General features: G+C 49.4%; 1 protein-coding gene across 4 annotated transcripts in view; it reads right to left on the bottom strand.

The window, feature by feature from the left end:
• Positions 1–9,874, bottom strand: part of SYT14 (synaptotagmin 14) — a 75,938-nt gene extending 66,064 nt beyond the window's left edge. For 3 of the 4 annotated variants that reach the window (XM_061478801.1, XM_061478803.1, XM_061478805.1), the window contains exon 1: positions 1,169–1,244. In XM_061478801.1, the coding sequence (XP_061334785.1) occupies positions 1,169–1,190 (22 nt within the window). In that variant the 5' untranslated portion in view covers positions 1,191–1,244. Of the gene's footprint in view, positions 1–1,168; positions 1,245–9,780 lie in introns of those variants that run through there. The other variant, XM_061478802.1, reaches the window with a different exon arrangement.
• Positions 9,875–14,300: the final 4,426 nt, after the last annotated feature.

The following is a 14,300-nucleotide window of genomic DNA, read 5'->3' as shown; positions in this document are numbered from 1 at the left end:
CTCTAGAGTTACTTAAAATTTAAGTTTGATTTAGATACGAATTGGAGTTAATTCTACTGCACCTTGACTATGAACATGATCTCCTCTTTAACAGTTTACAGTTCCAGGTGAGTTTGCATATAAAACTACGTAATACTTGTCCAAAATGTAATCGGAGAACACAAAAACCCAGCTGAGGCATTCAGCTCTTCATCATTTCAGACAACAGAAGTAACACGGGATGGAATCATTTCAGAACAGCACACCCAACAAAACTTAGGGGGTTTCCTGAGCAAGAACCACCACCTCGTCACTCTAAAATCAAACTCATTCAAAGGCCTGGCACAATCAGAACAGCCAGCTGTTTTACAGAGGCAGCTGAAACACCCCGAGTTTCACCTTCTCCATTTGAGACAGAGATTGCGCATCCCAAGTCTGTGTTTGCCCAGACGATTGCCACACCAAGAAGGGTAGAAGTTGTACATCAAACAAGGTAAAGTACCACCTGAATCGATTCCATTGTCAAGTTCTGTCTTTCTAAAACTACTACAATTCAAAGTTCTACGTCTTCACTTTAGCTAAGCCTCCACCTCTAGCTGCCAAAAATAACTGGCTAGGAAATCTAACACAGGCATTATCATAGAGTGACTTAGACTGGGAATGAGCTCTGGTGCTCTGAGAGACTTCAGAGCAGGACCACCTTTACAGGAGGTTCCTCTAGGCCTCAACCAAGCAAGTTCTGCAAGGACCAAGACCCCATCACCTCTTGGGGCACCACCAGTTCCTATGGGAAAGCAGGGAAGGTGTCACCCTTCTCACTGAGAGCACTTCTTTACTGCCACTCAGGACTTCCCTTGGTGTACCTGTGCTGGGTTAACACCAGGTGCCCACCAAAGCTGCTCTGTCACTGCCCTCTTCAGCCACACAGGGGAGAGCAAATACACCAGAAGGCTCGTGGGTCAAGACAAGGACAGGGAGAGACACTCACCAGTTACCAGCACAGGCAGAACAGACCCCACTGGGGGACATTGAGTTGTTACCAATCAAACCACAGCAGGGTGATGAGAAATGAACCAAATCTTACAACACCTTCTCCCCACCCCTCCCTTCTTCCCAGGCTCAACTTCACTCCCTGTTTCTCCACCTCCTCTTCCCCAGTAGCACAGGGGATGGGGCTGGTACATCCCACCTTGTCTCTGCTGCTCCTTCATCTTCAGAGGAAGACTCCTCACACTCCTCCCCTGCTCCAGCGTGGGAAACCTCCCACAGGAAACAAGTCCTGCTTGAACTTCTCCCAAATGAATCCTCCAACAGTCACACCCTCCTTTGGGCATGCCCCTGCTCCAGCATGGGGTCTTTCATGGGCTGTAGGTGGAAACCCACCCCCCCATTAACCTCCATGGGCTGCAGGTGGAAATCTGCTCCCCCATTAACTTCCATGGGCTGCAGGTGGAAATCTGCTCCCCCATTAACCTCCACGGGCTGTGGGGCACAGCTGCATCCCCATAGGCTGCACCATGGGCTGCAGGGAAATCTCTGCTGCAGAACCTTCTCCCCTCCTTCTGCACTGACCCTGGTGTCTGCAGAGCTGTTTCTCTGCCATGTTCTCACTCCTCCCTGGCTGCAGCTGTGCAAGGTGTTTTCTCCACCTCCCAGCTACGTTATCCCAAAGGCCCTACCACCATTGCCAGCTGGCTCAGCCTTGCCCAGTGCCCAGTCCATCTTGGAGCCGGCTGCATTGGCTCTGTGGGACACAGGGGAATCTCTTGCAGCTACCAAAACCTCACCACACAAACCAGATACAGTAGCTGACGCCCATTCCGTCACGTGCACCTGAAGAACCCACCTTCGCCTCTTAGACACCCTTACAGAGTGAAAGGCTGCAGCCAGAGTCCCCTTCAGGTCTCCCCAGGCCACACAAAGCCATTTTCCAAGCCTGTCCTCATGTGCCGTGTATTCCAGCCCCCCCCCAAGCAGCGCAGGCAGTGCTCTGCTGGAGTCTCTCCAGTTTGTCAGTCTCTCTCATACTGGGTTAAGACACCTGGATACAGGGCAGAGGCACAGGGCTGGTCCATTTCATCTCCCTGATCACCAGGACCCTCGAGTTCCTTTGTGCAGAGTTCACAGCATCCCAGCACATCAGTGCTGGAAGGGCCCTCTGGAGCTCATCCAGCCCAACCCCTGCCAAAGCAGGGCCACCCAGAGCAGGGCACACAGGAACGTGTCCAGGCAGGTTTGGGATGGCTCCAGAGAGGGAGACTCCACAACCTCGCTGGGCACCACTGAAAAGTCTGTGCCCATTCTCTTGGCACCACCTTTGAGATGCTGACCTGCATTGATGGGATCCCCTCTCAGGCTGCTCTTCTCTGCACTAACCAGGCCCAGCTCCTGCAATCCCTGCTCACAGCAGAGATGCTCCAGACCCCTGAGCATCCTTGTGGCCTCTGCTGGACCCTCTCTGGTAGCTCCTTATCTGTCTTGCACTGAGGAGCCCAGAACAAGAAAGACAGGTTGCTCCTGGCCAGTGTGTCTGCAGCCTGTAGTGCTGCACAGGCTTGGAGTTTTCAGTTGTCCTTCAAGTTCCTGCTGTTCCCTTCCGCCCATTCTTTGAGCCTGCTGAGCACCTACCAGAGATCACCCCTGCCTTCCATCTAATTAATCACCCACAAGCTCAGCAAGGGCCATTCCATCCCATTAACAACCATGTCACACAGCCTTGGCTCCAGTATCGATACTGGGGTGCGAGTTAGGCTACTGTGTGAAAACCACCTTATTCTTCGCTTCAGCAACAAACCCATCTTAGTAGCTGCAGCGGAAAATTACACCGCAGTGATAGAAGTCTTTGTCACCGGGTGTAAGTTTTGGGACATACTTTTTATATGATAAACCTCTTTCCTACTGAGAGCTGTGTTTTAATCAGCATTTGCAGGAGCCTGAACTAATTCAATGAACACTTACTTCGCATTTTATTCAACATTAGACAATTATTGTTTTCCCTTGACAAATCCATGAAATTCCAGTGAATGACAACACCGTGCAGGCTGAGAAGCATGAACAAGGTGAGGGGCACGGTGCTCATTACAGCCCCAGAGAGCCCATCCTGTCAAAGGAGAGGAGTAGCTGCTGCTCACACACACACAGACATGGCCATGGATTCAGCAGAGCTGCTTCACTCCTGCTCCGTGACCCTCCATCAGGCAGTCAGCTTCCAGATCACGGGTCAGGCTGGCCACTGTCTCAAGCATGCAGGATTAGAAGGCCATGTAGTGACAGGACAAGGGGTGATGGTTTCAGACTGAAACAGGGCAAGTTCAGGTTAGATCTAAGGCAGAAGCTCTTCCCTGTGAGGGTGCTGAGGGGCTGGCACAGGGTGCCCAGAGAAGCTGTGGCTGCCCCATCCCTGGCAGTGTTCAAGGCCAGGTTGGACGCAGGGGCTTGGAGCAAGCTGCTCTAGTGTGAGGTGTCCCTGCCCGTGGCAGGGGTTGGAGCTGGATGAGCTTTAAGGTCCCTTCCAACCCAAACCAGGCTGGGGTTCTATGGCTGTTAAACGAGAAGAAAACAGTGCTGTGCAGCAAATGCATAAAATAGAGGTGTTATGGTGCAGAAACATAACAGGGGATGCAAGTGATAAAGCCTAACACACTTAAGGTTAACATGTCTGGAGCATGTGAAACCACTAACGCTTTCGCTGTGAATATAAGCTGCTTAGGAAACCCATTCTTATGCTAGGCTGTTTCAGACAACGTATCACAAATCTGTTCTAAAAGACAACCATAATGAAAGCGTTCTGGCTTACTTATAGCAACAAATATAGTCCTTGAAATACAGCCTCATACCATGAGGTGACTTTGAAGAAGAATCCGGGTTTCAATGAGCAGACAGCTAACTGGAAAGGAAAATAAGCAACAGCTGGAAAGGCTTCCACAGAACAGCATACCCGACATACTCATCAGGCCATCCCCACCCAGGGTGTTAAAACACCTCTGCATGCCTTTAGTACCCTCTTTACAATTCATTCTGCAAGTAATACTGCATACATACAAAATGACATGGCTGAAGTTGAACGCTCAGAAGTAGTCAAAAAAGCAAATTAAAAAGCAAACCGTGTTGGAATTCCCTAGGAAAGAACAAGTTAAAAAAATCAAATTTGCCATTTTACGTATTCATTATGTGCCCACATCTTGTCTGTTTTGTGCAGTTCTGTCCCACCACACAAGTCACAGAGAAAGGCAAAACCAGAAGTCAATAAAAATGGTTAAAAACACACACGGGTTCCACATGACGAGTGCTTTAATAGAACAAGACCCTTGGAAACATAGATGCAACAGATGGTGGGTGTAAGCAGGTGAATAAAGAACAGTTACTTACTTGTCTAACCCACTAATAACAGAAATAGGCACCAAATTAAATTAGCGGCAGACGTGCTCAAGACCAGAAGTTTTCAAGAGTAAAAGTCAGCAATCAGCTCTCAGCAAAACTCCTCCTGTGAAGACTGCCTTCCTGCTAGCACCATTGGAAATGACTGCTATCCAGTAATGTCTTACCCTAAAGTCATCCACCTGCCCTCACTTAAGCTGGGAATATTTTGTTCGTTTTCCGACCACAGAAGTCGCAACAAACATTAACTTTTCATTTTCACCTGGAAAATGTTTCATTTTAGTTATACTTGTCATCAACAGAACCAGCAGTACTCATCAGTGCCTCAGCAATCAGTGGCAATCAAGCACAGCATAGGTACTGCTGTTTCTCAAACAGGTTTTGCATCTGATCCTACCCTCCCTGAAACGGAGGCAAGCGCATCCCTGGCTTTACAGAAGCCAAAAAGCAATGGAGATAGGGCAGATTTTCCAAGCTATGGCACAAAGTAGAGACGTTGAAAACAGCATCACAAAAACAGTATCATCTCAGCTTCCTTTCTAGCCAGAATGACCAGAACAACACCCCCCCAACCAGAGCAGCAGGTCGAGGGAAATGGTTCTCCTCCTCTAATCAGTCCTCGGGAGATCCCACCTGCAGTACTCTGGAGCCCCCAACACAAGAGTTATTAGGTCACAAACTCACTTGCTGGCTCACAATGAACTTGCAAGAGCATCTCCAAGTTTCTCTATGTCACTCTAGAGGCAGATTTACATAGCAATCAGAGAACACCTCCCACCTCCAGCCGTTAAACACTCAAAAATTAGGAAGCACAAGGACTTGAAACCCACTTCAGTCCCCAGGTGCACGTTTGGTTTTCTACTCAGTACAGGACCTTTGCCTTCTGCAATTCAAAACCCGACAATACGCAAGGAAAAGTGTGAGTGTGCCAGCTGCGGATCCCTCACAGCACTCATTACAAAAGCTGGAAGAACTGTAGTTGAATTAGGCTGTGAGTAAGGTGAAGAGAAAACATGCCCCAATGGTTAAAGCAGCTCAAAGTTCTCCACAAGACAGTAAGAGTCCTCCCTCTCTTACAGATCCCCTACACTTCGATGGGGATCTGTATTTTCAATCAGCTAGTGACTGTGTGTTTGCGTTCCTCATGCCCATCCTAAACCCCAAGAGTTCCAATCTGCAAAAGCACTCAGCATTAAACATGAGCAGAATTCAGGAAGGATTTCACTCCGAACACGTCAACTGTTCTTCAATCAAGTATGATAGCTCCATCTCAGCCCACAGGTTGCTCCTCAAAACGAAGTCTCTAAAGCATTAGAGGTTAGATTACTGTATTTTCTTTTGAGAGGTAGCCTACTCTGTTTTCTAGAAGGAAACACAGACCTGACAGCTTCCTGCGTAGGATCATGGAACAGTTAGGGCTGGAAGGGACCTTGAAGATCATCTAGTTTCCTTTATTTCGGTAGATCTACAGCACAAGAGTGATGGCGGTGTAACACAAATCCCATCAGAAAACTGGTGGGTTTGCATATGGCACAGGGTTTTACTCTCATCAGCAAATGATGCAGGGAATCATCCTCACGATGACAATTCATACCAGGTACTGAACAGTTTTCACTACAGACAGCGAATGAGCATAAGGCAGCATTAAACAGATTCTGCGTGGCTGATCAAATCTGATATCCTGACATTTGATCCACCCCCTATTCAACAAATGTGTTTAAAAGTGGGCATAAGTATGAAAGACAGCTTCTTATGTTCAGGCTTTATTTCATACTGCTGCTGCTGCTGCTGCTGCTCAACCCTTATCAACTTGCATTCAGAAGCACTACTGACAATTCAGGTCAGTGCTAACTTGAGGACCTCTGTATTACCTTACACCCTTCTAGTACCTGCGCCAGTGACACCTGAACATCCCAGGTAACTTGGGAGTCAGGCTAAAACTGCTCCCCAGCTTGGATTCAACAGATGAGCCGCACATACGACACCCAGGCACTGTACACAGCTCAGTGCTCTTCAGCTTCCTTTTCTGGATTCTGGCAATTTGCAGTTAGACACAGTTTTCACATAACCTGTATGAAGCAGCATTCTAAATCCTCCCTCTTCTTATGCCCGTAAACAAGACGCAGGTTCATTCAGTAATTTCTGTCTTTGTTTCCCAAGGAAATGAGTGTTACATAATTAAACAGCTCATTTTCTGCCCCAGCCTTCCGTCGCTACCAATTCACTGGCTAATTTAAGCCCAAATTGTCAGGAAGCTTTAAGATCTTAATACTATCAGGATTCCATGTTTCATAAAAAGCACAGCAGTCAAATACAACACAAACACAGCCAACCAGCCCGTAAATCCCTGCACAGCACATGCAGCCGCAGCTCCCTGCTCCCAGCCAAGCAGCTGGAAAATGAGGAGAAGGAGGAAAACCTTGTTAGAGAGCTCAGGACCAAAAAGAATTGACTCAGCTCACAAAGGTTCATCTCTAAATGTACGTACACGTCTCTATAGTCAACATCACACTAAACCACGCTCAAGTGCGGCCCAAGAACCTGGTAAAAACAGATTCATGAGGATAGGCAAAATGTGCAACCCTGCCTCAGAGAAAGCATGCACTTAACCTCAGATTGCCCACCAGTATGGTCTTACTACTGCTTCCAGTGTGGCCTTACTCTCCACCACATTTCCCATCCTTCCCATGCTCAAGCTGCCTGTATTACATGAATTTAACCTTTCCCTGCGAAGAAGTGGAAGTATTAAACAATAAATAACCTCGCAACTTAAAACATTATGGTTTGGAAGACAACCATACAGAAACAAGAACTGGAAGCACAATTCTTTAATCTCCTTTGAGCCAGAACTTTCCCAGTTGGGCTGCTCTCTGCTGGTCCCTCACAAATCTCAGATTGCCTGACCTGCGCATGCTATAGACTTGATGTCTCCCTAAAGAAGGAGGGCTGAGGAGCTGGCACAGGGTGCCCAGAGAAGCTGTGGCTGCCCCATCCCTGGCAGTGCTCAAGGCCAGGTTGGACACAGGGGCTTGGAGCAAGCTGCTCTAGTGGAAGGTATCCCTGCCCGTGGCAGGGGGTTGGAACTGGATGAGCTTTAAGGTCTTTTCCAACTCAAACCAGTCTGGGATTGTATGAAAAGTAAGAAAGCACGGACCAGAATGACAGCCCTCAGTGGCCATGGCCAATGGCTCCTGCTTCTCCATAACCCCTGCTAAAAACCCCTCACTTTGGCAAAACCTTGGGGGCTTAGTGATAGAACCCATGCAAACTGGTATGCTGTCAAAATGACACTGGAAATGGTACTTACAGACTTTCTGTGTAAGAACAGCCCAAAGCACTTGATTCCTTGCAGCTAACAAATCCTATTGTAATTTGAGCTCTTTCAGTTTTGTGCACTCTTCAAATATAACTGAGTGTGTCCTGCTTTGAAGGAATCATAGAAATACAGAATCAGCTACAGTGGAAAAGACCTTTAAGATTATCAAGTCCAACCATTACTCCAGGACGGTGAAGACCGCCACTAAACCATGTCACTGAGGGGGGTTTCAGACTTCATAGCTATTCTGCAATCAGAAGTTTTCACTCTTGCTCATTTCCCATTAAATTTACCCCCAAAAAAGCAACTAAAAAATAATGTGGACAACCGCAGGGTCTTTAAAAACTTAGCAGAGTATTTCCTGCTTACTTAAATACGTTTACAAGTGTACTTGGACACCATGTAAATGCTGTATTTTGACACTTTATGAGTCCTCTGGTTTGATCCTGACTTCAAGAGTCAGTATTCACCCAAATGAAACTCGTAGCTTTAAACACTGCTGGCCAGGAAACAGTACTGCTAAAGAGTACAATCAAGGCAGGCACAAACGGGAGGGAGAGAACACTGGGATACGGAAGGAAACCCGTAACACCTACTAACAAACCTACGACAATTAGCTGAAAGCAACGAGGATGCTGCACACCTGCTACAGCCCACAGCAGCAAACCCACTGCATTTTCTGTCTTCAGGAAGAGCACTAAACCAAGACCTAGCAGCTCACTTTCACAACTGGATCCTGCTTCTCAATCCCACTCCACATCTCACTGTGTAAACTACGCACTTCTCAAGAGCTTAAGTGCCATTTTGGCAATTTCACATAAGTGTCTACAAAGGCAGCTGGGCGGTTTCTGAAGGGCTGCATCAGTTGCCAAGGCTAGACTGCGAAATCCTCCGAACAACTGGAACAACCTGGGATGATGCCACCTGAAGTGAAAACAGAGGCAGATTTTGAAGCACTGGGTTTCGTGGGGGTTTTCTGAGCTTGCGTTACGTACGAAGCCAAGACCCAGGAGAGATTTCTGCCACCTTCCTGATAACAGCAAGAGGGTTTTTCGGCAGAACAGAACCTAACCAACTTAAAGCTGGCCAACTCAAGGCTGCTGGCGTGCACAGCCTCCAAGGCTTTGCTTGCGCAGTGCACCTTCTCCTTACAGAGGCCTGAATTACTAATTCAAGGCTACTGACAGCACGGGAGCATCCCACATGCAAAACAAACAAGCGCAGTTGGATCCTTTCCCCCTGTTCTCCTTCATTCCTCAGGTTACGACAGCAGATGCTTTCGGAAGAACCCAAGTCGAGGAAGCAGCACGCTTTAGGACCTTCTCTGGCTGGAAATAAAGTTCTGGGATTTTATTTTTGTTTTAAGAAAAGGATTTCTAACGAGGTGTAAAATCCCTCCCAGAGTCGAGAGGGAAGGCTGCAAAACAAAGCTCAGAAACCAGCCCGTGCGTTGTGCAAGGGCTGGAACCCGATGATCTGAAGGTCCTTTCCAACCCCAACCCTCCTCGGATTCTAACCCTGCCTACGAAGACGATCACCTCCGAACCAACCCAACAAGTGTGTGGCACATCCCACCGCCGCTTTGTTGCTGCGAAGTGATGACTAGGAAGATCGGCGGACGCGAGCTGCTGTACAGCCCGTTAGCTCCCAGGAGCCTGCCTCGCCCGGGGCATCCGCGCTCCCAGGGACGCTCAGTTTCAGAGCGGCTCCAAAGTCTCTCTCCGGGTTACACGGCTGGAAATCGCTGCGCACCTTCTGCCCTCTGCACCCGAACCAAGGGGTGCTCCGGACACCCCCGAGCCGCATCAGCCCCCGCCGACCCCCGACCCAGGGCGACCCGCAGCGGCTCCGGGCTCCTCCAGTCCCCACCGCGGCGCCCACGGCCCGGCCCGGCCCGGCCCCTCCGCGGTGCGGCGGGAGCGGAGGAGGCGCCGCTGCCGCTCCCCTCAGCCCGGCTCCGGGGGAGCCGCTGGGCTCTGGCGCGCCCCCCCCTCCCGGCGCGGTGGGAGCCCGCCCCCGCCACCCGTGCCCGGGGGAGGAGAGGGAGAAGGAGAGGGAGAGGAAGGGGGCGACCGGGGGCGAGGGGAGCCCGTTATTGGCCTACTTACCGTCAATCGCCATGATCCGCGGTGGGCCGGACCTGGCGCCGCGCACGCAGCTCCCCGGGCGGCGCGGCCCCGAGACGGGAGCGCTGGGCGGAGGCGGCGGGGAGGGGCCGGGCCCGTGACTCCTCCCGCAGCCCTCGGGGAGCCGCGGGGCCGAGCGGGCGGGGGAGCGGCCTCCGCCGCGCCGGCACCGGCTCCGGCCGTGCCCCGGAGCTGCCCAGGCCACCGCAGCCCCATGGCACTGAGGCCTCGTCTCCACGCTGTGCGAACGCTTGCAGGGACAGGGACTGCAGGCCTGCCCTGGGCAGCCTGTTCCAATGCCTGAGCACCCTCTGGGACAGGAATTGTTCCTCAGCTCCATCTAAACCTGCCCTGGTGCAGCTTGAGGCCGTTTCCTCTTGTCCCATCCCTTGTTCCTTGGGAGCAGAGCCCAGCCCCTCCTGGCTCCATCCTCCTGGCAGGCACTTGTAGGCAGCCATCAGGTCCCCCCTGAGCCTTCTCTTCTCCAGACTGAACCCCCCAGGTCCCTCAGCCGTTCCCCATCACACTTGGGCTCCAGGCCCTGCTCCAGCTCCGGTGCCCTTCTCTGGCCCCTCTCCAACAGCTCCGTGTCCTTCTCATGCTGAGGACACCAGCACTGCACACAGTGCTGCGAGCGGGCTCTCACCAGAGCAGAGCAGAGGGGCAGCATCACCTCCCTCAACCTCTGGTCACGCCCTGGGGATGCAGCCCAGGACAGGTCTCACTTTTGCTAAGTAAAGCAGCAGGAAGACGGGAATTGTCAGCATTAAAATTACCCGTGTAGCCTTCGCTTGCTCCTCAGCACGGGGGGGACACGTCACAACACGATGCTGCTGCATGCTCACACGCTCTTTTTCTTCCTCCCATCGTACATCTGACTCTTGCACAAGACAGATGGCATTCGAGAGTGAATCAGGATGCTGTGGTGAATAAAGACACCATAAATCTCAGCTCTGGTGGCCTCCATTCCTCACCGTAACATTCTGCAACCGTAGCAGCCGGTTTCCCTATGGTTTTGGGGCTGCAAAACTGAGATAACCTGGAGCCACATACACAAGCACTCCATGTACCTCCAAAACTGGTTTAACACCTCCGAATTCACAGCAGCCTCACACTCAGAGCAGCCTCCCTTCCCCTGGCAGTCTGGGGCGCAGTCTCCAGTACTCTCCTCCTCACCTCCCAGAAGCTCCATGCAAAACCAGCAGCACACCGAGCAAAGAGGATGGATGTGAAATTCTTTTGCTGTGTACAAAAGTCCAGGCAGCGTTTGAAGCTATAGGGAAACCGAACCTGTTAGTACTTGCAAATAGGTTTGTTTGGACTGCCAAACCCAGGAACAGTCTCACAAGGCCTCTGGTACCAGTATAATCCTTCTGCCCAATGTTAAGTCACTCATCAGATCCCAGAAGCATTCCTCTCCGTTAGTCTCGCAGCCTTCAGGAATGCTGTCTCGCATGGAAAAATCAACGCCTTGTCTCGGTTTCATTGCTCACCTCAGTCAGAAGAAGGGAGGAGTTTAAAAGCCAAGGCCGCTTGAGCGAAACGGCCACCTTGGAAAACACAGGTCCCCCGTGACAGACGTTTGTCCAAGCAAGAAGCAACTGTGAAAAGGGTCTTCAAAGAGAAAATGTCAGCAGAACTTAAGGGCAAACACATTTCTCTGTGCCAGCACTGACACTTACCTCAGACGCCCCGATGATTTTCCAGCCGTTCCTAGAAAGTGTTTCAGCCCTGGAGTTTTCCGTTTGGATTGTCTTGATAGCCGTCTTTCTGATGATATTACTGTATAAAGGCTCCTGGGGGATCAAGTACGCAGTTAGAGTTGTTATTCTTCTCTTTATTATTACTTTTATTCCCTTTTCCCCCTGCTTTTGGCAGCATCCCCATACGAAGGGACTACAAGGCACTAATGCGAGCAAAACTTGCTGGGGCACAGGCGTCCCCCCATACAGAACCCGGGACTCAGTCTGTGAGGTGTTTAAAGAGTCCCCTCGAATCTTTGCAGAGTCTCCCATGTACCACATCTCTGTGATTCACAGATGCAATTCACAGAGTGGGGTGCAGAAGTCTGGATCATTGGACAGGCTCTTTTTGAGGGTGAGGGGCAGATACATTGGTGAATTAGTGACATTACGATGGGCACTCTTTGTCCAGGCTGTTCGTTTTCTCAACACAAAAGCAGTGATTTTCTACCGAAGCAGTGCTTTGCTCAGTTTGGAAAACCAGGTCCAGGAGCAAACACGGTTCCATGTCGATAAAGAAACAGCATGAAAAATATGTATGAGGAACCAAAACACGACTTTGCAGAGCTGTGCTGAATCAGATCAGTTCTATTTGTGCTTTAGTTTCACAAGCACATGTTTAAAATGTCTAAGCTTTATTCAAGCATCAGATACTCCTGCCCACCACCACCAGAAGAGCCTCACTTTTCACCGTTACCAGGAGGGATAAATCTTGAGCAAACTTCCAAATCTTGACTATTTTTGTTTTGTTCCCATGGCATAATTGTGACAGTGTGAGCTATAGCTTCATCCTTCCCCTGCATAAAAGGAGTGCAGCTGATCCGTTTGGCTGTGTCATAGGCTCCCTACTAAATCCAACGGGCAATTCATTCTGCTGATAGCACTTACATGTGATGCTACGAGTCTGCCATTTGCAGACAGCTGCGCACAAACGTGACTGCAGCTGAACACGAGAGCTTAAGTAGAACTGGTAAGTCACTAATAGACAAACTAGGCACAGGACCTTAAGATCATCTCTTTCCAAACCCCCTGCCATTGCCAGGGACACCTGATGCTAGACCACGTGGCCCAAGGCTCTGTTCAACATGGTCTTGAGCACTGCCAGGGATGGAACATGTACTGCTTTTTTATGTGGGTATATATATATATATATGAAAAATGGGAAATCATTCCATTTTAAGACCAAGTCTGTTTAATATCCCTCAGTGCCACTGTTGATGCGCATTTTTGTGTGCGTATGTTTGTTCTATAGAATTACTTCTTTTTCTGCGCAGAACTCTGCACTGATTTCTCTCCAAAGCAGCAAATATTTTCTGTGAGGTTACCTCACAGTTCTGAGTTCTCTGAGCCTTGCTGTAAATGGATTCTTTGCACATTTAAGGCACGATCCGTGCCAAACCTGTTTGGATTTTCTCTTCCACCTTAGCCATAATCTTAGTATTGACGTTTAAGTGAGCCGCCTTGATTTTATCCATAGAAAGCCTTTCAGTTTGAATATTTGGTCCTTTCACTTAATGGCATGTTCCAAGGTGGGTGGGGGTGTGTGTCTGTGCACGCACCCACACCAACCTGTGTGTGCGTGTGGCTTTCCTCTGGGTGTATTGCAGGCTGGAATGGAAACAGAACAGCTCAACACTCCCACAGACCTGAAGTTCTGCGTGTGTTTGGTTCTGGCTTATTTTGATTGGTGTTCTAGCCAGGAGCCTTGCAAAAGTCCCAGAAGGAAGCAGTGCGATGTGCGGTCCTATTCTACCCTTGTGGGTCATTTATAGGAAAGCAAAGCATCAGGTGTGGCGATGCTGAAACAAAGAGGCAAGGAGACAAACTCAAAAGCTCTAACCCATAATGTTGACATCAAAACATCTCCCATGACCTCTGAAACATCTCCCAAAGCCCTATCTCCCAAAGATGTTACTGCTCCAGCAGATGGAAAGATGGCTAAGAACTGTAATGAGGTTTTGTGCCTTAACTGATTCGGGATATCAGTTTACAACTTACCCCAGGAACTTTTGGCAGCAGTTTTATGAACACTGCCAATCAGATTTGCCACTGAACGTCCATTCCAATTAGTCTCTCACGCAAAGCGCTCTTTGTTAGGGCACTAAAAACCTGACCTTTCAACATCAAGGTTTGCATTAGCAAGTTGTTGGCACTTGTGTAAATAATCTGCGACTGTTATTTAGCTCCTCATAGGTTTTGAAAGCTAGGAAAGACAGCCTGGGCCCTCTGACAGAAACTGCAGAGCTGCAGCTGGGAAGAGCGATCTACCAGATACCCTCAAGTCTGCAGCTGTTGGAACAGGATCATAAACCTGACTCTTGAAGCAAACAATTTGGCCAAATACCACTCAGTGTGTAACTCTGCATTGAGGAATAAATGACTGAGAAACTGGAAAACATTATTTCCAGCAGCACTTTCCTTCTGCTGACTTTGGGCCTCCACAGAGTCAGATTTCCAACTAGGATATGGTTGGAAAAGCTCCTGTGAGCTAAGGCGAAGAGCAAAGGCTTTTGTTCAGATCCTCAATCCGTTTTCATTGTTGCCCAACCCATGTTTTCTCACTGTTAATCTATGGGCAATGCATCTGAACAGAAACAACAACTGAAAACCGAAATAACAACATGATTTTTAGTGCCTAAATAACAACGTGATTTTACTCCAGCCACGAGTCACACGCGGACTGCCGAGATGGACAAATTAGATATACTGAGTCTTACTGGTACACTCATAAAAAGCTTCACTGGATTGAGCTCCTACAGT

Source organism: Pezoporus flaviventris, unplaced genomic scaffold (assembly GCF_033815535.1).
Source record: "Pezoporus flaviventris isolate CSIRO_AGI_PZ_B2104156 unplaced genomic scaffold, CSIRO_AGI_Pfla_v1 ptg000132l, whole genome shotgun sequence".
Lineage (NCBI taxonomy): Eukaryota > Metazoa > Chordata > Aves > Psittaciformes > Psittacidae > Pezoporus > Pezoporus flaviventris.
This window is presented reverse-complemented; position numbering and strand designations above follow the sequence as displayed.